We start from the raw sequence: 27,980 nt of genomic DNA on the forward strand, positions 1-27,980 counted from the left end.
CTTTGTGTACCAATTATGCTATACAAATAAACTTTACCTTGCCTTGGTGAAATTCTGGTCTGATGGGGAGAGGCTTCTCAGGATGCATTCACAGTTTTTTGGTCCTGGTTTGAGTCCACTTTAGTCCAGATGGAGACCTGGTTTGTTCCTGTTCTAGTTTAGTCCTGGTCTCGTCCTTGATGTGGTCTATGTGCAAGTGTGAATTATCAGTTCTGTAGTCATAATATGTCTCTTTTAATATTTTGCACTGTGGACTTACATTGCATTGTTTGTCAGTTCACGTCAGTTTTTTCATGAAGTAGTAGAGTGTACAGTGATTGGACATGTCAGCTAACATGTGCTCAGGCCTAGGTCCAGGTTAGGTCACACTCATTTGTGTCTGACTCCCAGTTCAAACCAGGGCTCGCACAGGGGTCACACAGGGGTCAACATAGAATCAAGGTACTGCATTTTACATAACTGCCTGCACATGTTGAGTGTTATTTACCACAATTTGTACTTAACCTTTCTGGGTTCAATAGGAAGCAATCACAGCTATTATTATTCATAAATTACATATGGTACTATGCACAGGGCAAAGTTCATAAATATATCTGTATATTTAAATCTAAAATGGTGGAGTTTACACAAAGGCAGATGATTAAATGAGTGGTTTTATTTGGGAAATGTTTATAAGTGCTAGTGCTCTGTTAGCATGCTAGTTGTTGTTAGCAGTGCAGTGATGGCACTTTACCTCCTGAAAGTTGTGAAATGTTCTTAGAAACTGTTTGTGATAAAGGGTGAATTAGGAAGGTAACGAATGAGCCGTTTTAAATGAACTGGATCTGTATAGACCTTTAAAGAGCCTGTACCAGATTTGTTCACCATTTTATACTTTGTGAAGCAGGAAGTGTGTGTTAGCATGCTAGTCATTGTTAGCTTTACCACAACAGTAAAATCCCCTCTTGTCTCTGAATTTTGGTGTTCATCGCTGCGAATAATTAGGATGCTTAGAATGCATAAGGTAAGTGGGGAGTAATTTTCGACCACTGCAAACCATTTAAAATTAACAACAACAAAAAATGTGTTTTTAAGACTGTAAAAAATCAGGTACAGAGCTTTTAAATATCATATGGTCTGTACACTTGACAGATATTTTACATATGCATTGTACATAGATATAAATATACATATACATACACTTCATTCAGGAGAAAAAAAAACAGGTCCTCATGACGTAGATTCTTTTAAAGTTCAGATATGGGTTAAAATGGGTTAAGGTTAGGCAAGTAGTGACCATGGTTAAGGTGTAACTAAACACTAAATTCAATCTTTTTTTTCCCTACTAAACTGTGTATACTGCGTTTTTATGGTATCGTCTGCTGTTCCTAGGAATTTTTGACAACTTCAGTGCAAATCAGGTAAATTCGCAGCCTTGTTGTCAAAAACAGTCAAAATCTGAGTGTGTGCAGCCTCTAGTGGCCACTGCAGTCACAAGTAGTCGGTGACATCACACAGGACTACCTTGATTAGAGCCAGGTGTTTCCGATTACAAACATCTGGCTCTAGGGACGGAGTTTGAAGTATCGGAACCTGTCCAGACCCTGCCTCTCCTCTCCTGTCACTTTCCCCTTTAGACCTCTAGGTACTGCCCAGTTAAGCAGCTCTATTTGAAATGTAGTTGGAGTTAGAAATGTGGGTGGAGTTAAGTTGTTAGGTTAGGATTAGTCTCCTGGAATTGTGTGTGTGTGTGTGTGTCGGAGGGCACACTCACAGCTGGCACTGGTCGCCCTTGATGCCCTTGGTGCTGCAGTGACACTTCCCTGTGCTCATGTGGCACACACTGGCATGGTTGTTGCACCTACAGGCTGTGGACACACAACAAAGCAAGAGAGTTAGATATTCCTTTAAAGACATGCTAATAATAATAATTGTCTTTTATGTGAGACTCAAGGCTGAAACCATATTACTGACACTAGAATGGGTAATAATGATGAACAACAATAGTAAGTGCTCACAGGTGAGGCTTGATGTAGTGATCTTTACACAGAATGAGTCTCACTTGAGTCTTTCCTTTGGGTTGACAGTTTTAAATCTTGAAATCCAGTCGGTTTAAACCTAAAAGGACTCTCTCTGATCTAAATGGTCACAGTCTAAACCCCAGCACCTGGAGCCAATCATCAATCAGTGCTCGTGCAGCCTGTGCAGCTCAGTGAGTGAATTCTGGAGGTTCTGAGCTTTTACATGAGACATGGGCTGTCCTCATACTGAGAATGAGAAAAACTTTTATGTGTCCTCTATTTGCAGGTTAAGACACTGGCAACACAGGTTCAGTTGTGTTTGTGGTACCTTTTTACAGCAGTAGGAGCACAGGATACAATGTCTTTAAGGCTATTAAGGAAATTTCCAGAGAACACTGTGAAGTCAGAGTCAGAGTTTTTGTCCAGAGTAAACTAAGTTTCCAAGCCATTTGCGGAAGGTAGACTGTAATTAGGAGGAGGTAGTGGGAGAGGAGAGCGGTATAATCGGTTTGTTATGTAAAGACACAGCGTGGTGTATAGGTATGGTTCTGCTGCTAATGTGCACTCTAAAACTTTAACAGCCACATCAAATCAGCAACAGCTGCAGCTTTTTAACATCTAAAAACATAGCAAAAAACGAAAGGTATACTGTCTAAACGAGACTTGGAAAAGTCCATGTGTCCATCCATGCATTTGTCTCCAGCAGGTTAAACTAGTGTAATGCCTGCTCATTGTAACACAGCTGCAGTATATCCAGAACACCGCTGTTCGGGTCATGTGCTAAGTCAGGTCTCTGCACTGGCTTCTTGTGTGTTGACGTCAAAGCAGCTCTGCTTGTGTACAAGTCTCTCCATGGCCTAGCGCCAAAGTACATTTTAATGTCATGTGAATCATCTCTCACTCAGAGGACTCGAGGTACTAGCCTCCTGCTTTAGTCCTTTTGTAGACCTGATGTAGTCCTGGTTTAGTCCTGGACTCTCTCTGACCTACAGGACAGGCCTCCTGCTGGAGCCCAAAGTCAGGACTAAACATGAGGAATCAGCGCTTCAGTTTTATGCAGCACAAACCTGGAACCTTCCTGAACATGTGCGACAGGCCTCTGTGACAATTTTTAAATCTGGGCTCAAGAACAGTTCTGGTAGCTGTGTATATGACTGTGCACTCTTCTCTTGTGATGTTCATTTTAGGATGATTATTGATGTTTTGAATTGTTTGTATAGTGATTTTAATGTCTTTCTTATTCTGTAAAGCATTTTAAATAATTTTTATTATGAATTACGTTATACAAATAAGCTTGCCTTCCCGTGGCTTGTCTAAACCACTGCTGCAGGAGGGACTGCACAACTACAGTCTGTAGCTCTAGTATATGCGTATAAGCAGCCTGTACCTTGTTATAACTTATGGCGTCATTAGCTTTTCCATAGGCATCATAATGACGGAAAATGTTGCATAGTGATTCAAAACGTAAAACAAAATGATACATCATTTGAATGGGAAAAAGTCCCTTGAATAGTGTATAACAGAAAGCTGAAATTCAGAGTTATACTTTGAGTAATATTTGAGTAATATTGTATTGTTCGGCATTTGAGACGTGAGAGCTCAGAAAATGTCTGCTTTCACCTTTTCACCTGCACTATCCTCACGATTTGAAACATTCAGTCTGTAAACACATTTAGAAAATGTCAAAAAGCAATTTTCAAAAATAAATAAATATTCAGCTTTGAACCAGAAGTGAATGAACCTATAGTTATTTAAGGTCATTTTTGTGGTTTTCAGTAAAGAAAATGATAAATATTGATTTATATGTGTGATATATTTTACAAGATATATCATATAAGGTAAAATAATAATTTTATCTGCACATGAAGTAAGAATGTTTTTAATTACTACATTGGACTTGGACAAATTTCCATGACCACATCCATTGCAGAGCAGCTAAATAGCAATATGCACAATTCATTAAAAACAACAACAAAAAGTATATTTGGGATTGGAACCATTTTAACTCTGACATATTTGCAGTACAGTCGTGTAATACGGCTCATGTTTGGAGGCAGATGCTGTGACTTTGGGCTTTGTTCTGATTTGGCTCCCAGACAGGTCCTGTAATAAAGAAGTGGTGAGCGGGAGGTCAAGGTAAAGCGGAGAACGGGTATAATGAGAGGAAAACAAGCACTTTGGCGCCTTCTTCCCCTCCTCCTCCTCCTGTTTCTCTGTGCAGAAGAAGAGCTGAGCACTTTGAGCAGTACAAAGGCACAGGCTGGAGTATAGTTTGGGAGAAGGAGTCCCAGCTCATATGTGACCGGTTTTGTGTGTCATGCAGGTGAGCAGTGTGCACAAAGACTTTGAGAGAGTTAACAGACCGAAAGGGTGGCATTATTATTTTATTTTATTTTTTTCAATAGTAAGTTAAGGGTAGTGGGTACTTAGGAATGCATGAAGTAAGTGAGGAATAACTAACCTATGAATAAGGTAAAGTAATACGAACCAGTTGTGTTTTCCATTTTTTTATGACAGTAAAAATCAGGCAATTTTTTTTTTTTTAAGCAAAAGTTCATCTCGCAATTCCTCTTTCAAATGCTAATGTATTCCCAGAGGTGATATCGATAAGCACAAAGGAGAGTTTCACAAAGACATTTTGAGAGGCACACCTTCAAAACCATTTAGAAATAAAAAGACTACATTCAAATGCCAAACGGGTCAAAGTCAGAGCGCTGCAACGTGGGACCCAAACAAACACCGCTCCTTCAGATGGCATTGAACGAGAGAACCGAGACTGAAATCTATACAGAGAGAAGAGGGAACGGAGAGGGAGAGGGGGAGAAAGGGAGGAAGGAGGAGAGAGAGAGTGAGGGGGAAGAGGAGGCTTTTACGCTGCACGGAGAATAGAGGGACCACAGGGGGGTCAGCAGCGGGGGGCGCCCTGCTCAGCACCCGAGAATCCAAAGGATACGGCCAAAGGTTTCAAAAAAAAAAAAAAAAAAAAAGAGGAGGAGAGAAGTGGAAGAAAAAGGAGGAAAGAGAGAGATGGGGCAGAATTAGAAGAGAAAGAGAGGACAGAAAACGAGGCAAAGGATGAAAATAGGGACAGAAAGCACAGAAAAGAGAGAGAAGAGATAGGGGTTAGAGAAAGAAAGGATGGAGAGAGGATGAAAAAGAGAGAGGGGTTAGAATGAGAAAGGAGAGACAGAGAAAGGGGGAGAGCAAAGGGGGATGCAGAATTGGAGGGAGAGAGTGAGAGAAGAAAAAACAGAGAAGAGAAAAGGAGGGAGGAGAAGAGAGAGAAGGGACAGGAGATGTAGAGAGAAAGAGAGATGGGCTTTTAGTGCCCAGAGAATACAGGGACCACAGGTGGGCTGGCAGCGGGGGGCACCCTGCTCTGCACCCGAGCACCCGAGGGACACGGACTGAGGTGTCAAAGGAGAGAGGAGGAAGAAAAAGGAGGAGAGAGAAAGGACAGAAAAGAGAGAGCGAGAAGAGGCAGGGGTTAGAGGCGGTGTTGGCGGGGGAGAAGACAAAAGAAAGGAGATGTAGAGAAAGGGAGAATGGCAAAGAGGGGGCAGAAGTGGAGGAAGAGAGAAAAGAAAAAACAGAGACAGAGGGGACAGAAGATAGAAGATAGAGATGTGGGTGGACAAAAGAGAGAGAGAGGAGAAGGAAGAGAGAACAGAGAAAGGTTGGGAGGAGAAGAGAGAGAAAGAGAGAGAGGCTTTTAGTGTGCAGAGAATACAGGGACCACAGGGGGCTGGCAGCAGGGGGCACTCTGCTCTGCACCCGAGGGATACAGACAGAGGTGTCAAATAAGGAAGAGAAGGGGAAAAAAGAGAAAGATTTGCAAGAGAGGACAGAGGGGTGTGGGACAGGAGAAAAAGGACTGGAAAGAGAGAGAGAAGAGAGAAGGGTCAATGAAGGGAGAGAGAAGAGATAGGGGAGAAAATATGGAGAGAAAGGAAGACAGAGCAGGCAGAATTAGAAAGAGAATGAATGTGTAAATAAAAGGGAGGAAGGGGGGAGAAGACGAAGAGAGGGAAGGTGGCAGAATTGGAGAGAGAGAATGAATAAAAATCAGGGTGGAATCAGGGAGAGAAAAGATAAAAGAGGGGAGATGACGGAGACAAGGGGACAAAAGAGAGAAGGGGGTTAGAAAAGGGAGGGAGAGAAGGGATGGAGGAGAGAAGTTAGAGAGAAGGGGGGCTAGAACTAGAGAGAGAGTGGGAGAGAGACTCAGACCGTCAAATGCAAAAGTGAAACATATTAAACATGTTCATAATAATAATATGAGTGCAATAAAGGGGGAGGGGGGGGGGCAGAGGTAGAAGTTCAACAGGAGTGAGGAATAGAGGGGGAGAAAAAGGGAGGAGATGGAGAGAGAGAGACACAGAGAGAGGAGAGAGAAAGGTTCATGTGTGGAGATGTAGACAGAGCAAAAGTGAGAGAGAGTGTTTTGTTTTTTTTGTTTTTTTTGTTTTTTATGCAGAGCCAAAGTGGTTGATTCCCACGGTAATGTGAAACAGCTCCTCTGACGCACAGAAGAAACTGTCTGTGCACCAGGGAGGAAGGTTATTAAGTACAAGTATTATTAAGTAGGATTTTAAGGTATCTGTACTTTAATTGCACTGTGAATTTTACAGTGAATACTTTTTACTTACTTGAGAACAGGTATTTGTACTTTGTACTCCACTACGTTTGAACTGGACTGGAAAGTAAAAAGTACTTTTCATTTGAGGGGTTATTTTTATCATGTTCATGATAACATCTTGACTAAAGTTTGAGTTCAAGCTTTGGCTTTGAGCAAACAAAAGTTTTCTCATGAATTTTGTGTATTTATTTAACAAATTTATTTGTATTGTTACTGTTGACCAAAATATGTATAATTTTTTTATCAATACATTTAACACATTAAACACTAATGTGAAATACTTAATACATTTTAACAGGTACTTAAATACTTTTACTTAAGTTGATTTTTTCATGTGATACTTGATTTTGTTACTTGAATAACTTTTTGCCTCTATATCTGTACTTTTACTTGAGTAACAAAATTAAGTACTTCATCCATCACTGCTGTACACATACTGCTACTAAATACTTTTATATTTTGAAATCTGAATAATGCTATAGGTGCATAAGCTTTATTATGAATGATATATTATGAGTACTTAAATGAAGTAAATTGATTCTAATCCAGTTTGGAATCTACTCAGTTGTTACACGGAAATTCAATGATCAAATCAGAAAGCAGAATAGACTCTTCACTTTAGGTGGCCAAATCCTATGAATAAAACCAATTTGTGTTATCACAGCTTAATTTGCAATCATTTTTTTATTTCTTTAATTTTTTATTTTTTTTACTTTTATTTATTGATTTTATATATATATATATATATATATATATATATATATATATATATATATATATATATATATATATATATATATATATATATATATATATATATATATATATATATATATATATATATATATATATTATTATTATTATTATTTTTATTTTTATTTTTTTTTCATGGGAGCACATCACTGGCTTCACAACATAACTGCCTAAGTCACTTTTTGACCAAATTGAGTTTTCAGTCCCATTCTACTCTAGGCCTGTCATAACAATTACTATATGGACACATTCAATATGTGACAGATGGAACAATGTATTTTGAGGGTCATCGTGGGTAATTTCTCTTTGCACTAGTGGGGAACTTTGTTATTTTTCTGTTCTACGATTAGATTTGAGGTGTACAAGGTTTAATAAATAGCTACATTATAGATACAAACTAATCACTTAATGTTTAATTCTGCTATTTATTTATTTATTGCAACTTGTTTAATGTCCATTATTATCTCTATATATTTTTTCTTCTTATATGGCAAAAAAATGTGTTCTAGTGTTAAGTCTACTACATTCCACACTCTGCTGTGTCTGTAAGTGTCATTGGCTCCGTCCTCAGCCAATCAGAAAGATTTTTACAAGCCAGAAAACACAAACCGCCCCCGTCATCTAACTGACATGCATTTTGGGGTGACAGTAGCTCAATTGGTAGAGTGTTTCTGAAGGTTGGTGGTTCAAATCCCACTCTCGACATAATCACCACCTCATCCCCAATGCCCCAATATGTGTGAATGTGTGAGTGGTTCCTTGATGTAAAGTGCTTTGAGTGTCTTGAAGTTGTAAAAGCGATATATAAACATGTGACCATTTACCTTCTTTTTGGTGTATTTTCCTGAAAACCTTAAGAATTACTTAGGCAATTACGCTATGAGGCTAATGACATGCTAAATAAAGTATACAACCCATTATACGATATGGTAAAAGTGCTTTTCTAGCAGAGGAGCATCAGAGTTAGAATTCACATCAGTTTGTCAGTGATTCAGTGGATGGCCCCATAAAGACATTTTTAGGAATTATGAGAAATGAAGAATGGGATAGACTCGACTTTATGAGGCTGCAGTGGCTTTAGTACATTCTGTTGTTGTGTCCTTAGACAAGACACTTCGCCCACATTCTTTAGTATGACTGTAGCGCTGTATGAGTGTTGGTGGTCAAGAAAGCAGCCATTTCAATTTTTTTTCCCAGAAAACAATTGAATCTACACAGCAGAGTCAAAGTGTCAGTCTGTCATAGCTGCGATTGGTTTACTCAGCAGTGTAGAATGCAGTAAGACAAGTCTGGCTCCAGTAACCCCGCCTCAGAAATAACACTGATTCTCCATGAAAATATGAGTTTCTTTGGATGATGATCAGACCCTTTTTTGGACAAGAGTTTAAATTAGGTATTTTCCTCAGATCGTTCAAACAGTACTTCATTATGTTGTTTACCCGCACTTCCAAAACACACAAATCGGTGGGTTAACTGGGGTTCACACAGATGCTGACGACCAGGAGCAGAGGAGAGCTATGGACAGAAGTAATGAGTGAGTTTGGGTCAACCACTGGAGCTGAGTTACAGCACAGATAAACATGGGTAAGTCCCTCCACAAACAAGGACAGGAGGCAGAACTGAGAAATGATATGGTCTGGAATAATGTTGTCACGATACAAGAATTTCAAACTCAATTTTGATACTAAGGAATAAACTCGATACGCAATACCGATTTTGATACCATGATGATAAATTTAAAAAACACTTTATTTAGACGATATAATGCCATTTTCAACCTTAAATCATAGTACTTTCTTTTATATTACCATGTGGCCTTATATCCGTGTAACTCCTCCTACCAGGAATTTCATGGGGACGTTTCAAGGCAACCAAAGAGCCAATCAGGAGCAACGTTGTTGAAGTTCCCTTCCGCACTCATGCAAATTCATATTTATTGTGTAGCAGGGGAAGCATGGTAACTCATTGTCTTGCTTGTGATTGATAATGTCTTTGCTGATTGGTTAGGTCAACACTTTTCCATAACCTTAACCATTTCCAGTTAACCTAATCGACAGAGGCCCACAGCAAGGTAGGAATAACTCTCAGTCAAAATGGTTGCTAATGCTAGTAGAAGGCGACCTCGGAGAAAGAAGGCATAAAATCGATGAGTTATTAATGTTCATATCTTGATTAATAGACAAAATAGCAAAATAAAACCAGGATCATGTACAGTATATTATTACAAACATTTTAAGGTCAGAATGTTGAGCCTGACCGCAGCGATTACAGAGAAAAAGGAGATGGTTTTTCAACGGAAAAATAATTGGAGCCAGATTCAATGGGTCTATGTTTCCAGTTGCCAATTAAAAATGTTAATGAATAATGTTTTTAGGCTCTGATATTACTCATATGTAGCCGAGTGGTTATCATTTGCCTTTTTTCATATTTTGTTTTACTTGAAATTCCATTTATAATAATGGATTAGATTTATGTAGCACTTTTCAAGACACCCAAAGTACTTTAAAGAGCATTATTCATTCACTTCACACTTGGTGGTGGAAAACTTCAGTCACAGCTGTCCTGGGGCTGACTGAAAGACACGAGGTCACCAATCTGCCCCAGCAGCCCCTCTGACCACCACCAGCAGGACATTCATACAAGGAAATATGGACACAGACACAACAACAGAACTTGGTCCAAGCAGTAAGTGATCCTCTGACCTTCTGGTTGGAGGGCCGTTGCTCTGTTTCACCTTTCCTTTCAGTATTCCACATCCCAGAATTTTAAATGTATTTGTGTACAGATGTATTCTTAACCTCCTAGGACCTGGTGTCCACATATGAGGAGAACACATCTTGAGTTGTCTAGGCCAAAATGCACATTTTTAGAAGAATAATAATAGCTTACAAGAACAGCAACAATGCAAATATATTCAATTTAGAATTTTTTAAGAGTTTAGAATGTTCTGAATATTTTTTTTATTTTATTATGAAGGCACATGTTTTCCTGCACCTGTCAGCAGCACTTCACAGAGGACACATTGTTTCCAACAGGCACAATTGTTGTTTCTCATTTTGTTTTTACATTCAGGAAAAAATGTTGCTATGTTACACTTAATAGTTTTGGCAAATCATTATTTAAATGTTTTATCAAAAAAATAAAAATGTCCACATATGAGGACATTTGTTTTATATCACTATTCTCAGAAACCTCATAATGTAAAAAAGATATTTCTTTGTTTTTTACAATCATCAGGTCTCAATCAGCCTAAATAACAAAGAGAACTTAATAAACCATGTCATGCAAGGGTCTTAGGAGGTTAAAACATATTTAACCGGCTAATCCTTGAGCTAGGTACTGACCAAACTTGTGATCAGCCAAGACCCACTGCTCCTGATAGACAATGGAGAGAACAATAAAGTACACCTTATGCAAACCCAAAATACATGACTCTATAAGCCTCTAGTTTCCAGTTAGGTTATTATACTTTCACGAAATATAACCCAAAGTCTCTGAAGTGGATCGTTGCCATTGACACGTTCTGAAGTGAACAAATCCAATTCTCACTCCAAACGAAACATTACCAGTGCAAATACGACAGGTGTCAAAATATTCCGACAAATTTCCAATCACTGGGACTCACTGAGCTGCTGTAATCGGCCTGGAGGATGGGAACGCTATTATTCAACATGATCCGAATTTATGTACGTGTTACTCTCTCTACGCAACAAAAAGTCACTATTTCAGAACGCACAGAACATGTTTTTAAGAATCATGGGTATCTTCCACGAGCAATCTTATCCAAGTGTCCAGACAAATGGTATCAATCGTGGGCAGAGGTAACAGCGTGAGTGGGGGGTCGTAAAGAAGGGACCAGAGGGATGAATCAAAACAGAGCAGGGCGCACATCTGCTGACAACACCGAAATAAGCGGCAATAAAAGCAAAGCTGATCTCTTAGCAAAAAGCCCCATTCGGTATCAATCATATTTTCCATGAGCAAGGTTCTGAGGAGAGCACAATTTCTCACACCACTGACTCTAAGCGTGCGCCGTTACAAGTGCGATCCCTCCAACTGTCAAGAGTATGTGTGCAAGCCGGGGATTCTTTTAAAGGAGACTCTTTTAAATATTACTGTACATTTGTATTTCACATTTAAAGCAACCATCTGTTATTAGATTGGCCCAGATTAGCCCTGCTGTGTTGTCACATATCAGCACAAGACTGAACAAAGGCCAGGTGAGGTGAGAGGGGGGTAAGTGAGGGGAGTGGGGGAACGGGTGCTGCCATCTACTGGTAACAAAAATAACAAAAATCCATAAAACGTACATACGGTAGCTTTAAAAGTTCAGCGTACATATGGTCATTAATAAGGTTACAATAATGTTACTTGAGAATTAAACAAAGTAAAGGCAAGTTCAGCAGTGCAATTATCACATAACATTGAGAGGATGAAGGGAGCAAGTAGCACGTTGTTTTGACAGTTTGAGCAGAAATGTGTCAGTGCGTAAAATTGACGAGCGTTGGCCGATGTTTACACTATGTTTTTTTACGTAACAGTTATGAGTTACAGAATTACCTTGACATATGTCCTACCACCACAAAAACTTCAACAAAACTGTCAAACTCAGGTAAACTTGCAAACCCATAACTGTAACATAATTTATTGCTATGTTTTTGTGATATAAATAGTCTAACCTGTCTTATGGAAATTATGACATGATAAAATGTCTTTTGAACCTCATGCTCTATAACTTCCAGCTGAATGCTTGGATTAAACATCTGGGTTCAAATGGAGGCGATCTGACAAAGAATGATTACTCAAACCAAGACTTTCTGTCATAAGGAACCAACTTTGTCCGTGTAATCCTCAGTTATCCAGGTAGGGTCCATCGCAAAAGAAAATGTAATTCTGAATGAAAATGAAAAACTAAACATTTCCAAATAACATTTCCCTCACCTCAGATGAATAGAGTTTAATGCTTCGCTCATAGATTCAGCAGAAATCTGTTTAGTGTTTTTTCAGTCCCCTGTGATATTTTTGTCCTTTTTTTTTTATCCTCATGCAGCCAGATTTGTTTTGGTATGGATGGGCCCTGCATGTCCCTGTTTGGCTGATCCACTTGTCAATCACACCCACCTGAAGTCGAGGAGATTCACTGATGACTCTCATTGTTGTAAATCACATACATAGAGGTATTCTGTTTTAGAACTCACTACTACTTTATGTATTTTTGTACTTTTCTTTTCAACAACTTTTTCTCCCCACAAACTGCCACTTAACTGATGTAAAAATATCCTAAATATTTATGAAAGGTACTATCTAACCAAACCGAGGCATAAAAAAGAACTTCAAAACCTGTCATATGCACTTTAAAGGACCCGTGTTATACTGTTTTTTTGATCTATGTTATAATATTGTTTCATTCACACATGTTTAACACACAGTTGAGTTCGTCTCTCAAACAGAAAACACTCTGTTCCACCTCGTGACGTCATGTGTGAATACAGGAAGTGCTCCAATGTGTCTTTAAACTCTATACACCCTCACTAAAATGATTTGGATAATTTCAACCCTGGGATTGTCTATGTACAACTACAACTTCATGACATCACAAGGTGGAACAGAGCACTTTGAGCGTTGGAGATGTAGACAGACTAATAATAACGGATTATTCAGGCATGTTGGAATGAAACAAAACACAACTCTGAGTATGTTTTGAAAAAGTAACTATATAGCTTAAAGGTCACAAGAGTCAACATTTTACAGTATTGTCGTGTAGTCAGTATTGTAGTGTATAGGACCTTTAACCTCCTTCTTCTCCTAGACTTTGAAAACTTTAGACTCGGCAGCACAGGTGAATTGAAATGATTTTTAAAAGTGGGCTGCCATAAATGCAATAGTATGTTACCCCTTTTGACACAAACACAAATACTACTACCTCTCACTGAATTCATCTTACGCACTCTAAAATCGAATGAGTCGTTGATGTCTGCATTGTGATCGAGGCTCCCCCCTCCTGGAACACTTTAGCACAAGGCTGAAACAGTGTCAGGGCTGCCGAACGAACCGCGATAGACATCATGCACAATTTATGAGGGCAATAAAAGTCCAGAGCATGAGGTGCCCGTGGCAGAGAGGCATTCTACGCTGCAGCCAGATAACAAGCTCCGCAACCTGAGAAATACAAGCGCCACTGCACGAGGAAAATATGGGCCGGATCGGTGCCTGCGAGACCAAACCCGGGGCACCACAGTTAGTATGTATCTAGAACACTGCGATAATATCACTGCAGAGGGATGGTGCAGAGGTGTCTAAATAAAGGATGTATTTGAAAATGGCACTAATACTTTGTGAGTACAGGGAAGTTAGTGTCAGGAGACAAGATATTGCAGGTTTTATTTGGGGTTATCTAATATAAGGGTGTCAAAAGTACTGAAAATCAAATACTAGTCAATACTAAAAGTAGTATTGAAACTAGGTACTCACTGGAGCAGGTATGGACAGAAATGATCTTGAGCTGTGTCAGAACAAATATAAGACCATAGACTAGAGAAGTACACTGTTGGCTAATACTAGATAGCTTGTGACTGTAATGTTATTTAAGAGGGACTTGTTTAACAGCACAACTCAGCTCACCTTTTGTGTACAACCAAATAAATGTGTGCAGTCTAACTTCATGATCTTCTCCTAAGATTTTTTCTACAGACTGGAGTGATTGTACTTCTGTGGTTAGTGGCTTCAGCACGTTTCATATTTATTTATACATCTTATAGGTCCTGCATCTGATTTTTTCCCATGTGTTTGAGCAAAATGTTTCTTGCCCCAGTACAGGTGTATAGTATAAACAGCTCTTGAGGTCAAAATAAGACCACTGTGTGCATTATTTATTTATTTATTTATTTATTTATTTTCCAGGACATGAACTGTTTGCATGTTGACTGTTATTGTTAGCTTTACTGTAATGGCAAAACTTCATTCTAGTCTCTTACAGCTGTAGAAAAGCACTTATAAACTCATCACAAGGGCTGAACGATTTGGGAAAAATATCTAATTGTGTTGTTGTTTCTGACAAGCACTGCGATTGCAATTAGATTTGCAAATTATGTTTTAATAATAGGATTCTGCTCAAAGTTCACATCTTAAACACATCCAGTAGAATTGACAAAAAGAACTGACAAAGTAATATAAGAATCACATTTGAAAACATATTTGTACAGATCTAAACCACAGAGTTAGCAGTTTTTATACAGAATGAGACAGGAGATTTTGTTGTTTGTGAAAGAAATGATGGTACTTTAAAAATTGCAGGCTTTGTGATTTGTGAATTGAATCCATTCAAATTGCAACTTTGATTGCAATCAATCTTGTAGCACTGTCTCATGGAGGTGAATAATTAGGATGCTTGGAAAGCATAAGGTAAGTGAGGAATAACTTTGGACTACTGTAAATCGGTAAAATTAACTAGTTCTGTTATCAAACCAAAGCAATCAAAAACATTTTTCCTTATATCTCCCAACGTAGGCAGTCTAACCTTTCAGTAGAAGTTTTATATTCATTTATGTGCAGAGCTCCTTTTGCACAAACATCATTTACCAGACTGTGGTGCAGAATGCCATGTGTGTTTTATTGTATTAAAACAGGCTGTGCTTTTATTGCTACTGTGGTCTGTAAAACCAACATGTAATGCTTGTGGCTAATGTTGCCAGATTTTTTAGTAAAAACACATTTTTAATTTCAGCAAAACAGTTGTTGTGGACAATCTTAAACTGCCAATCTTTTCTTAAATTGGCTTTTTAAGCTTTTAAAAAGTGTTGTTTCATCTTTGAGTTTCATTCATGCATGTTTAAGTCATCTACAATTCCTGAGTTGTGTATTACTCAGTGTTGATTTGAGCTGTTTAATACACTTAGTTCTCAGAGTAGGTTTCAGATGCCATATACTTTTACTGCTACTTAAAGGGGCTGTACCTAATTTTTACAAATCAAAAATGTGAAAAATTGAACTAATTAAAACTGCAAGCAGTTATAAAGGGCCCTTGCAACCCTAGCAATGATAGAAGGGCACGCTTTGGTGGGAGGACTGCTGATCAACCCTGACTTGACATGCCATTCAATATTTCCAGCGTCATGTTGGAAATAAATATTTCTAGATGATTTCAACTTTGCAGGGGGCGCTGAAGAGCCTTCTACAGATATCATTTTATCCAAGTCATCAAAATACCAATTGCTTTATTGGATTCATCTATAACCAGTGGTGTTGGGGAGTACTTTCAAAATAGCCGCTTTGTTAAGACATCCTTAATGCCCTGAGACTTTCCATTGATTTTTTTAAAGGCGTTTCTATGTGATACTTTTACTTGTATTTTTTTTGCTCCGGTATGTGTACTTTTACTTAAGTAACAAAATTGAGTACTGCTTCCACCACTGGCACAAAATTGCATTGCTGAATTGATTACCCATTTAAAAGGCTTGTGGCTTTTATAAGATTTTGGCCTGCTTCTGTGTCTCTCCTTTTTAATAGTTGGCGATGAGGCAAACAAAAAAAGTCCAAAATGACCAGACTTTAATCAAAGCATTAATCTTCTATCCTGGTGACCATTATAACCAGATCTCAGTAACTATGACATGGTGCATTTTTCTACATGGTAAATGTTTGACTATTTTGCCAATTCTATTATTTCTACTACTTCTACTACTTCTACTACTACTATGTCTTGCTAAAACTAAGAAGCTTGGTTGATTTAGAGAACATAGATTCCAAGAAAAACAATTATGATTGATTAATTCCAACAGTCACTAAATAATCCGCTTCACCAATATCCGGCATAATAGAGAGCAGTTTTATGGCTGACATGTGAATCAGGTTTTGACATGTAAAACGACAATACATGAATAACAGATGTTTAAACTATGTTAGCTTTACTTAGCTAGCTTTGTCATAATGGTCATATCAGGGTAAAGGGTCATGTTTGGAGGTGCCTTAGTGCTGGTGACGCCTGAGCACCATCCTCTGCTCCTACACTCGTTTTTTCAGTTGAGTGGATTGCTGTGTCCTTTGTTCCTTGTTTTCTTAAGAGCAGACTCTTCAACTCCATTTTTAGGACGCACACCTTCTTCTAGGATGACTGCAGCTTTGAAGATGGCACGTTCACCTTTCTGGACATCTTTTTTTGTTTGTTAGTGACATCTCCACTAACTTTAATGCTTGTTTTATTGTCCATCATTGGTATTCTTTTTTTTTCCCATCTTTGCTCGTGCGCTGCACTATCCTTTCACCTCTGCATGCCTCTGGATCCGACCAGTCTTGGTGTTTCAGTGCAGCGACTACGACATCCTGCTCTTTAAATATATTGTTCATTGGTTCCATGGCCCTTTTGCCGTTGGCTGGTTCTTGTTTAGTCTGTACACTGTCACTCACTGCACTGTTGTAAAGGGATCTGATATCCTTGGACCTGAACTCTTCATGGAGTTGTGCTTGACTAAATATCTGTGTAATTCCTCAGTCATCCAGGTCTGATCAATATCAAAAAAAAAATTAAATCTGTCAACTGGACAAAATGTTGCAGGAGAGAACACGTTTCGCTGCATCAGTTCAGACTAAATATTGATGTCCACGCCACTTCTGTTGCCAACCCATAAAAATCATTGCATGCTACTGGGTCAAATGCAATAATATACTTCTCTCATATATACAGTATACCATAACATTATTTTGCATGATTTTAACAGGAAGTCAATGGTCCTATTTCCTCTACTTGGTTGTCTTAGATCAGGGGTGTCCAAACTTATTTCTCCTGAGGGCCGCATACTGAAACATATTTGAAGCTGAGGGCCATAGACCAGTGTCGATATAGGGAGTCAAATGGTACATTTAACACAGGTTTGAGAGAAACACTGTACCGTTACAACTTGGAAGACTATTTTTAGGTGTGTGTCACAATGCAACGTGATGTTATTCAGGTTATAGAGGTAGAATCACTTCAATTTATAGTAAAAATACTTCCTGATCAATTGGGCCAGTTTAGGAGGAGGCATGAGGGCCAACAAAAATTGGTCCGAGGGCTGCATTTGGCACCCGGGCCATAGTTTGGACAGCCCTGTCTTATATGAATTGTGCTGTTTACAATTAATAAAATGTGCAATGATAATTTACAAGAGGTAGGTAAACTAAAATTGCCCTCAAATAAGAGTAACGTTACTTCAAAAATAATATTATTCTAGTAGAAGTATAGAGTAGTGATCCAAGAAATTACTAAGAGAATATTTGAAAAACTAAAGCATATCCGAAGGAGCGGTGAAAGAAACACACACGTTTAAATCATTTCATATTGTCGACATAAAGCTTTTGTCACTTGTAGACTTACTCACAGTGGGAAGAGCAACCAAAACTTTTACTCAAGTAAGAGTACTGCTACTTCAATAGAAATATTATTCAAGTAGAAGTAAAAGTGCTGCTAGAAAAGTAGTCCAAAAAGTACAATTTCTTTATAAAGTTGCTCAAGAAAATGTACTACCCATGTCTGTGATCTACGCATGTTTTAGTTTCTCACCAAGTAGGAATAGAAAAAAGTGCATGTAAACCCAATCAAAACACGGCTGTCAAATCTAAACACATTCTCGTATGCAAAGCCTGATGGGGGATGTCGCATTTCTCCACGCTGAGCTCTGAAGGTCGCAGAGGGAGCGGTTGATTTGATCACGGGGGCGACGCGGGCGGGTACAGGGACAAGCACGCACTGAACGCTGAGCCCAGATTTGACAAGGTTAGTTAATCTGATGTCACGCTAAAGGACTGTCTGCCCTCCACCTCTCCCCCTCTCATCCCTCCATCTCTCCCTCCATCCCACATGTCCTCTCTGCCCGTGTCCAAGTGGATTAAGCTACAAGTGTGTTTTAGCAAAGTGCTGCTGCTTGAGTTAACCTTGGGATTGAGGTTGGACACTGAAGCATGGCGAGAATTTCTGCTAAATCGAATCACTGAACAAGAAAAAAATGGATGTTTATATTTCATTTTCACAAAAGTACAAAGCCAATAGAAAGGGAGCTGAACAAGATGGTAAATGTGAATGAATACCAAAAATCAGGGAGGTGGTACCAGCAAAGTTATGCTCTAAAAAGTTTCTATTTTGCCTGTGTCAGATTAAAAGGAAAGGGTGAGACGGAGAAGAGGAGAGGGTCAGATAGAGCAGAAGATGCAGAGGAGAGGGTCAGAGGATGCAGAGGATAGGGTCGGATGGAGCAAAGAAGGGGGCAGAAGAGCAGAGGAGCAGAGGATGCAAAGGAGAGGGTCAGATGGAGCAGAGGAGAGGGTCAGATGGAACAGAGGATGCGGAGGAGAGGGTCAGATGGAGCAGAGGATGAGGAGGAGAGGGTCAGATGGAGCAGAGGATGCAGAAGAGAGGGTCAGATAGGATTACTGCACTTCTTTATGGAGGTCTCACCACCTTTTCCACTGGCCCCTCCTCCTGTGGCTCTAAGCCCCACCCTGTACCATCAGTCACTGCTCTGATTGGTCACAGCTCATTTGCTCTGTGGCCCCTCCCAAGGTGAGTCCACTTCTTTATGAAGATGGAGTCAGACAGAGGAGAGAATGGGGAGATATGATTACGCTATTATGAGTGAAGGGCAGGTGGAGAGATGGCTATGAGCAGATGGTTTAGAGACATTTAAGTGAGTTTAAAAGTGCTCATCCATGTCAAGTATGCATTTGGGAACATTACAGCATGGTTTTAAAAAAGATCCAGTTTAGAACAATATGGGATTTTACAGGACTTAAAAAGTATGTCAGACCTGTCATGTTCAAATCAAATATGGCTCTTACTAACCACAATTGTAATTCTGATGTATTCATAATAAAAAAAAAAAAGAAAATGGCCATCTTGGGTTGCCAGTTTCAGGGCTGAAATCCAGTTGGTTTAAACCTAAAAGGACTCTCTCTGATCTGAATAGTCACTACCTAAACCCCAGCACCTGAAGCCAATCATTAATCAGTGAGTTCTGAGGTTTTACATGAGGTTTGTCCATATACTGAGATTGAGAAAAGCGTGTGCGTGTCCTCTATGGGGAGGTTAAGGCACTGGCAACCCAGCTTCAGGGATTGCAATACCGTTTATAAGAGTAAGAGTGCAGGCTACATACAGTTGCTATTAAACTTTATTGAAATATTTTTGGCATAGATCGATTTAGTTATTGTTGGCAACAGTGGCTTAGAAATCAGAGCTGATCTACTTTTTATTCTTTCCCACAATACATATACCATTATTTTGGATAATGAATAAGTTCTTGGATATTTATACAAATATGGAACATTGGGCAACTTTATTCTCCTTAATCTGTGTCTGCAATTTGCATAATATCTATTCTATCTAGTGAATGTGAAAAAATCCACAAAATGTGACATATGACAGGAAGATGAAACCCATGAATAGTGACTTCCCTGTTGAGAAAGACAGCAGTTGTGTGGTCGGCTTTGTACGTGTTTACAGTCCTCAGTATTACAGTACTGCGCTTGAACCTGTCTCCTGCTCCTCTCTCAGGAGTTTGGGCTGGTTGACAGAAGAGGGGCCATGGCAACTCACTTTTAAACAGTGTTTATTCACCTGTGCTGCCAAGTCTAAAAACAGACTTTTTTGACAAGACAAAGCTAATTTAGACCTAAAATTATACCAAAAACAAATCCAGCTTTTCTTTTACTTCCTGTTGAGGGTGGCAAAATTTTTCCCCTAAATGCAGTTATGCCAAACAGCTACTGTGTAGGCTGTTAGTGGTTATGCTTTTTAATGTAGATTTTTGTCAATATATTTTTTCACTATCAGATTAAAGTTAGGGTTAGCTCAAAATATTAAAACAGCTAAACACTTTTACTTTTTACTCTTTTTTCTCTTTAAATAGTTACTTTAATACTTTTACTTTTAGTATTTTTTTTTTTTTATTTTACTTGGGAACGCCTTGGGGTCCCACCGGAGGAGCTGGAGGACGTGTCCGGGGTGAGGGAAGTCTGGGAGTCCCTGCTTAGACTGCTGCCCCCGCGACCCGGCTCCGGATAAGCGGAAGAAAATGGATGGATGGATGGATGGATTACTTTTACTTCAGAATTCACCAATATCCTTCATAATAGTGACCAGTTGTATGGCAACATGTCAGGTTTGGACTGTAAAACAATAAAACACAAATAACAGATATTTGAAATAGTTTGATTTTTATTTTGTTTTAATGCAGGGATCAAAGGTCATGTTTGGAGCTGCCTTAACGCTGGTAACATCCGGACCGCCTCCTCTGCTCCTCCACTCGTTTTTTGGCCCTGGTTTTGCCACTCATCCTCTGGACTGTCCCGTTTCGGCTGCAGGCCTCTGGATCAGACCAGTCTTTGCGTTTCAGGGCAGCGATTGCAGTGTCCTGTTCTTTAAGCGTCCTGCTCATTGCTTCTATGTTTCTCTTGGCAAAGGTCAGTTCTTGTGTGAGCTGTGTTTTGTCCCTCAGTGCACTGTGAAAATGCTGTCTGATGTTGTTGTGTAAACTGGTGACTCTATCCAGCTCTTTCTCTTTCATCTGGAGCTTGCCCTTGACGTTTTGCAACTCCAGCTCAATTTTTTCAGTAATGTTATTGGCATTGTGAAGCTCCTGTTTCAGACGCACGTTCTCATACCCTGCGCTGATGTACAGGTTACTCAGCTGTTTATGGGCACTGACGTGGGAAACCATCTCCTTCTCTTTCTCTTGGAGCAAAGCAGTGACTTTTTGCAGCTCCAAGTCTGCCTCGTTTGTTTTTGGTGTGACCTTTTTGATCTTATGAAGCTCCTTTTTCACCCCCATCATCTCCTGCAATGACTTGAGATGGAGGATTCTTCTCTGCCGATGGGCCTCAGTCTCAAGTTGCAGCTCTTCATCCTTCATTTGGAGGGCATCAGTGAGATTTTGGATCTCCAAGTCTTTCTCTTGGTCAATCCTATTCTGAGTCTTGAGCCTGAGGTCCAGTGACTGGTTCATTTGGACCTACTCTGCGAGCTCGGCCCTTGTTCGCTCCAACTCAGGGGTACCTTGTCCAAGGGTACCTCGTCCAGGGGTACCTCATCCATGGGTACCTCATCCATGGGTACCTTGTCCAAGAGTACCTCATCCAGGGGTGCCTGGGCCGGACCTCTTTCCTCTGGGTTTGAGGAGTCCTGGATGGTAGGAGACTCCAGGTGGATCTCCTCTGGCTCTTTATCGTCCCCTGTTGTTGTGGGACAGAGCAGAGCCTCCATGTTAAAGTCCTGGCCGTAGAGGTGTGTGTCATCCTCAGACGTGTACAGGTACCAAGGCTTCATAGTGAAAGTCGTGGAGCGATTGTTATCAGCGTGTGTTTCCATCGGTGTCTGAGAAGTTATGAGCATCATTATCTATTCTGTTGTCAGCATTAAAATGCCCATATTACTCTATTTTCTGATCTGTTCTAATGTTGTTTCCTTATCACAAACAGACCTGGAGTTGTGTGTTGTTTCTTTCACACATTTAACATACAAACCCTGCAGATTTAGGCTGAGTTCTTCTCTCAAAGAGAAAACACTCTGTTCGACCTCCACTGTGTTTTTAAACTCCACACACCTCCACTAGAATAATTTGGATAATTTCAGCCCTGAAATTACTAGTCTTTACTCAACAAAATGCACAAGGTAGCGGTTAACTTGAAAACTAATACTTCATGACATCACACGGTGGAACAGAGCATTTTGAGCTTTGGAGATGTAGACAGACTAATAATAAAGTGTTACTCAAACATGTGTGAATGAAACAACACACAACTCCAGGTCTGTTTTTGAGGAGGTAACAACATTATAACATGACTTAAAGCTCACAAGAGTCAGTTTTACATAAAATTGGTAAAGTTTACCTGTAAAGTAAACATAATACGTTGTAATATAAGATGAATGGGATCATTAGATTATTTAAAACATTATGAGAACAGGATATATATATATATATATATATATATATATATATATATATATATATATATATATATATATATATATATATATATATATATATATATATATATATATATATATATATATATATATATATATATATATATATATATATATGGGGGGGTGTTATTTATATTTGTATTTATTCAGTGTGTTTGCACTTTATCACCGAAGAAAGTTCCTAGTTTGTGAACTGTGTTCACAGACGATGGCAATAAAAGTCTTATGATTGTGATTATGCCGTTACATATGTACGCCTTTAGTGGAGTTAGGCTGGTAACTTACTGCAGTCACTTCCTCATTCTCATGTTGCAGTTTTGTAAATTCACTTCAGTTTTTGACCTTGGTTAAGATTTGAAGGTGTTATTTTTGGTGGTAGCAGTAAGCATTTATTGTTCCCGTACATGTACCGAGGAGGTTTTACACATTTATTTAGCTGAGTAAGTGTGAGAGACCAAGGTGCCATTGGCTAAACCAGACATGGGCAAACTACGGCCCGGGGGCCGCACACGGCCCTTTGGGCTTATTAATCTGGCCGACCGAACCCTTAGCTATTTTAAAATAGCTAAGGGTAAATCTTGTTCAGTTTACCTTTTCAGCAAGTTGTTGATCTTTTGGCACTTGATAAAACTGAGGCTGACCTCGAGCCGATCTACACAATCCACATTAAAAGTAAAAGACAAGTAATTTCTTTTTAAAGAATCACGTATATGGATCACGTATATTTGTATGAATGGGCGCTGCAGAGCTGTTGTTTCACACATTCATTTGACTCTGTCTGTGCAGGTGAACCTCGCACCAGCTCTACTATTTGGCAAGAGTAGGTGGTCGCTTAGGCCCCCTAACCTATAGGGGCCCCGATCAATTGCTAGTTTACTTTAAACAAGAAATCACCATTAAAATAGTATCTGATTGTCAAATCCAGTGTATCTGTCTAAGCATCCCCCCTTTCACATTGCTGCTTCAGTAGTTTCATAGATGGTGAACTATTCCAATTGGACATTTTCGGTCTCTTTGGAGAGGCGTGTCTGTGACAGTGAGGATGTCTGTGTGGTTAGGCAGGCACAAGTATCTCTCTTGACTGTACTTTTCTAGATTAATTTTCATTTCATTTTGCTAACTCTGCCACTGAGAAGCTGCATTTCTTTTCTTTTTTCTGTAACTAAATGAATTTTGGAAAGTGAAGACTAAGCAAATATGTAATAAGTGCAGCCATTAACCAGTACACTGCACCAAAAAAGACTCCTCTTCTGGTAATTGATGACTACGAGTGTGTTCAAAGGAGGAAACATTTTAGAATTTTATTGGGTCTAAAATACCTTATACAAAAGCCTTAAGGTCTTATTTATCTGCTTTTTGGGTTCATTATTTAAATTATAAACCATAAAATTATTTTAATATTATAATTTAATTAAACATGAACTGGCACACATTGTTAATGTGACTCGCAAATTGTAATTTCTGACCTCTAACTTTACGTATGTCTCTCAGACTGAAATTTAAGGTACAGCACATGTTGATATTTATTTATTCTATGAAAAGAATGATTTAGTCATATTTGTCCAAATCATCACCTCCTAAGATGTATCATTATAACCCACATAATCTGTAGTTAACTATTTCACTGTGGGGTGTAAAACACAACAGGAGTGAAGTGCTGACCCGGGGGGAGGCTGAGAGAACAGGCTGGCAAGGAAAAACGGAGAGCAAGGTACAGCACTGGTTTGAAAATGTCAGAAAACAAATGCGTCTGTCTCCAGTGTCCATGTGAAACCATTATGAACAAACTGCCAGAGCTGTGTGTCCGCGTGTGCGTGTGCACCTGTGTGTGCGTGCTGTTCTGTTCATACACTGCAGACACAACATGCTTTTAAACACTGCCACCAACAGGTCATACAGACCCACTGCAGATATGTAAGGTATCAAAAAAATAAGGTGCTTATCAGAATGGAGCAGTATGTGTATAAGCTTAAGTGGGGGTACTTATCATGCAGTTTCCTCCGCTGGTGGGGTCCCCGTAGTACCCAGGTACACAGCTCTCATCAGTATGCGTAAATGTAAATCAGAGTACTTACCCTGGCAGTGTCCTCCGTTGGTGGGGTCCCCGTAGTTCCCGGGTACACAGGTCTCACAGTGAGCTCCTGAGGTGAGGTTTCCACAGCGCTCACACACACTGGAGTTGACACAGCGACTGTGCCCGTTACACTGGCACGCTGCAGGAGACATGACGTGATTAGACTGACGACATACAGGCTACTGAAGAGAATATGTGTAGAACTCAGTAAAAAGAACTATTTACCTTTTTTTCTTTTTTTTTTTTACATCATAATGTACTTTTGAACTCACAAAGCTTGAATAAAGGTTTTATAAATATACAATGTTGTCTTTTACATGATCATTTTGAGATGCAATGGAGCATAGAACTATTTCAAGTAAAACCCACTAGTATGTAACTTAGTCAAAACTTAGTCAAAAAATAAACTAAAATACAATTTTGTTTTATGTGTGTCTTTATTACACTGAAGAACAAAGAAAAACATGCGTCCTTACTATGAGCGGGCTTGCACTTCCACAAACCTGCCTCTTTGGCCTCGCCGGGCTGGAGGAAGTGCTACTGCTTGTTTGAATTGGAAATGTTGTTTCTCAGGTTATAATAATCCACAGTATGGCATAAAGTTTGTCCATCTCCATGGAGAATGTTCCTAAATATGGTTTTAACTTTACATTTCCATGGAATCATGCAGATGACACTCTACCTTTATGTTTTTTAATGTTATCATTTGTTTTGACATCATTATGTGCTTCTGGATTCATAATTACCATCAATTACCATCAGATATGCAGGGTCATTTTGAATGTATAGAGTTAGTGTTTAATGAGTAAGAATGGAAGAAACAAGGTGGTTTTTAGAGATTTTTAGATTTGTTTTAATGATTAAAATTACTGCTACAAATGAATTTCCATCATAGTGTTATCTAAATGATAAAATGCACAAAATAATTGAGTTTAATGAGAATGATATTGTGTTTTTTACAGTATGAATCACACTAATAAATTATAATTCTATTCGTCCTCCACACGTTCACTTTTGACATTCAAATGAGAGTGATTAAGTTGTGTTTTTCTTTTTTAATATACTCCAGCAGCTCTGACAGACAGAAAAAAACTGGTGGAAAACTCTTTACTAATGAATACAAAATAATCGTGTAATTGTGTAATGTGTAAATTTGTTGTTTGGGTCACAACTTTTCAAAACTTTTCTTGATTTAGTTGAACTGTTGTATGAAATTAGATGGTTTTGGCACTGGAAAATAAATATTAAAAACCAAAATTAAGAACTTTTTCTTTTTTTTAATTCATTATGATGATTATTAGCCCAGAAAGTAAGTATTTATGCCTTCCACACATAAAATGTTTCTTACTAGTAGAGGTAGTCATAGTAATTGCTGCTCTGAGTTGGTTTTCTTTGGTGTAACTTTTTTCACGAAAACAGACTCAATTTGGTTGTTTTTATTGCATTTAAAAACATGCATTCTTACTGTGAGCAGGCTTGCATCTCCACAAACCTGACTCTTATTTGACCTGGGCGGGGGCCTCTTCCTGCTTCCATGGAAATGTTGTCCCTTTGGCTATAATTTTCCACATTATAGGATTAAACTTATTTATATGTATGGATCCTGTTCCAAAGTATGGTTTTAACTTGATGCAGGTGACCACCTCCAGAAAGTTCCACAGTGTTGCTTTAATTCTCAGCCCTAAAATGCTATTCTTCCATAATGTAAATGAATAACCACACGCTCCTCACCAGGACACTGTATGAAGCTCCAGTTGAAGCCTCTCTCCGCCGCACACATGCTCTGGTCCAGTCCCATGTGGAGGGCCCTCAGTCCTGTGGCCCCGGGCCCCTGTGTGATGCTGGTGGTCAGGGGCTTCAGGGGCCCTCTGTAGGACCCCTCCATACACACACCTCTCCCAGTGTCAGAGGGGCCCGCACACCAGCCACACTGCACCCTCTGAAGGCACTCGGAGCAGGTGCGCAGGGACGAGCAGGTCTCAGCTGCGGAGCACACACAGATTTACTCCATTTAAAATAATACATTTTTGAAACCGTAAATCTTCACTGTTAGTGGAAAACTACACAGAACATGGTACTCAGTTCATGCATTAGTGTGACGAAAGTAAAAAGCAATTTTCTCAGTTTCAGGTGGGGGAATATGTATTATAAGCTTTTTCATGATTCACGCACTTGAATCGCTATTTTAAGCAATTCCATTTTGAAAAAGGATCAAATTGAAGTTTTCACTGCATGTGCGTGTTTCACAGGTCATGTTCACCGAAAGAAAAGGGGAAAAAAGAGGAAGATTGACATCGCTTGTTGCTATCTAAAAAAATCTATGTTCACTGAAGGTATACACTGAAATTAGAGCAGCTTAAAGTCTAAAGTGTTCTGGCTTTGGAACAGTATACCATGTGGAATATATGTTTGAAATTGCGAGATTGAGAGAATAAAGCTGTTATGTTTTGCTAATAAAAATCACACTCTAACAGAGCTTTAAATCACTGTAGAACGGTGTGATTCCCTCTTAGATCTGATTGTTTGACCTCTGATTGTCGTATACACAAGAACTGATCTCAACTGAGGTTCAAACCAGCGACTCTTCATCTGTCCATCTTCATATTTTATGTTTTCCCTCATGGCAAGTTATACGTGCTATTGGAAAGTCATATTTACCACCACTGACACCATTATATTTAATCAAACAAAAACAGTAGTCCCTTCAGATCATGAGTACTCTCTAATATCCTCCGCTCACACCTTCACCTGTTTGTTGACCCTGTGCGTTAGAGGAAAATTGGCTTCGGTTGTGATTCGTGGAGGGAGGCATTTGTATTCAGAGCTCACCGCTGACATTCAGAAAGACCACTGAAAATTAGAAGTGACACACGGCTGTAATGGCACTGCACTGGCTCCATGTAAAACACACACCCAGAGAACGCCTATGGGATATCAGACTGGAGCTGGTACAAAGGCAGGATTAAAAGGACAGAAGGAGTGTGGCCACGAGTTTAATGCCATACTGTGTAACATTTTAGGTACGTGGGGAGGGGTTGTGACTTAATTGGAACGACAACAACTGAGCTGATTTTGCTGTTAAAAAAGTCTCTCTCACATAACATTAGTCACTCTCTCATTTTTGTTGAAAATCAAACACCTAAAAAGGACCATTAACCCTTTGATTGATCACAGTGCTGTTTAACCCTATTGTGTCGGCTGCCATCATCTCCGATAGACTCTCAGTTGCAGACTTTCCATTACCGTAGCTCTGCAACATATTGTGCTATCATGTAAAGTCAAACGGCGTCTCAAAGCAGAGGCACGAGGCTCTTTGAATATTTTACTGTCTTTACGGTAATGTGCTTACGCTGTCCCTCGAAGATGACCAATCAGAACGCAGGTGCCACCAAGATTTTCTCAGTCAGTTGTTCAATGCGTCAAAGAAAAAATACAGATGGATATGTAAAATAGAGGTAGTTGTGTGAAAAAATGCAGTATATTCTAATACTTCCTTTAACATGATTTTTATGGCTAAAAAAGAATAAAAGTCTAGACGAGCTGTACTGGTCTATAGTGTGCTCA

At 39.2% G+C, this 27,980-nt stretch overlaps 1 protein-coding gene across 1 annotated transcript in view; it reads right to left on the reverse strand.

The window, feature by feature from the left end:
- Positions 1–27,980, reverse strand: part of atrnl1a (attractin-like 1a) — a 347,237-nt gene that overhangs the window by 215,016 nt on the left and 104,241 nt on the right. Inside the window, exons 19-21 of the mRNA XM_033980189.2 lie at positions 26,148–26,399; positions 24,418–24,555; positions 1,754–1,847 (exon numbers count right to left, since the gene is read on the reverse strand). Of these exons, the coding sequence (XP_033836080.1) occupies positions 1,754–1,847; positions 24,418–24,555; positions 26,148–26,399 (484 nt within the window). The remainder of the gene's footprint in view (positions 1–1,753; positions 1,848–24,417; positions 24,556–26,147; positions 26,400–27,980) is intronic.

The sequence above is a fragment of the Periophthalmus magnuspinnatus genome, chromosome 15, assembly GCF_009829125.3.
Source record: "Periophthalmus magnuspinnatus isolate fPerMag1 chromosome 15, fPerMag1.2.pri, whole genome shotgun sequence".
NCBI classification, from domain to species: Eukaryota; Metazoa; Chordata; class Actinopteri; order Gobiiformes; family Gobiidae; genus Periophthalmus; species Periophthalmus magnuspinnatus.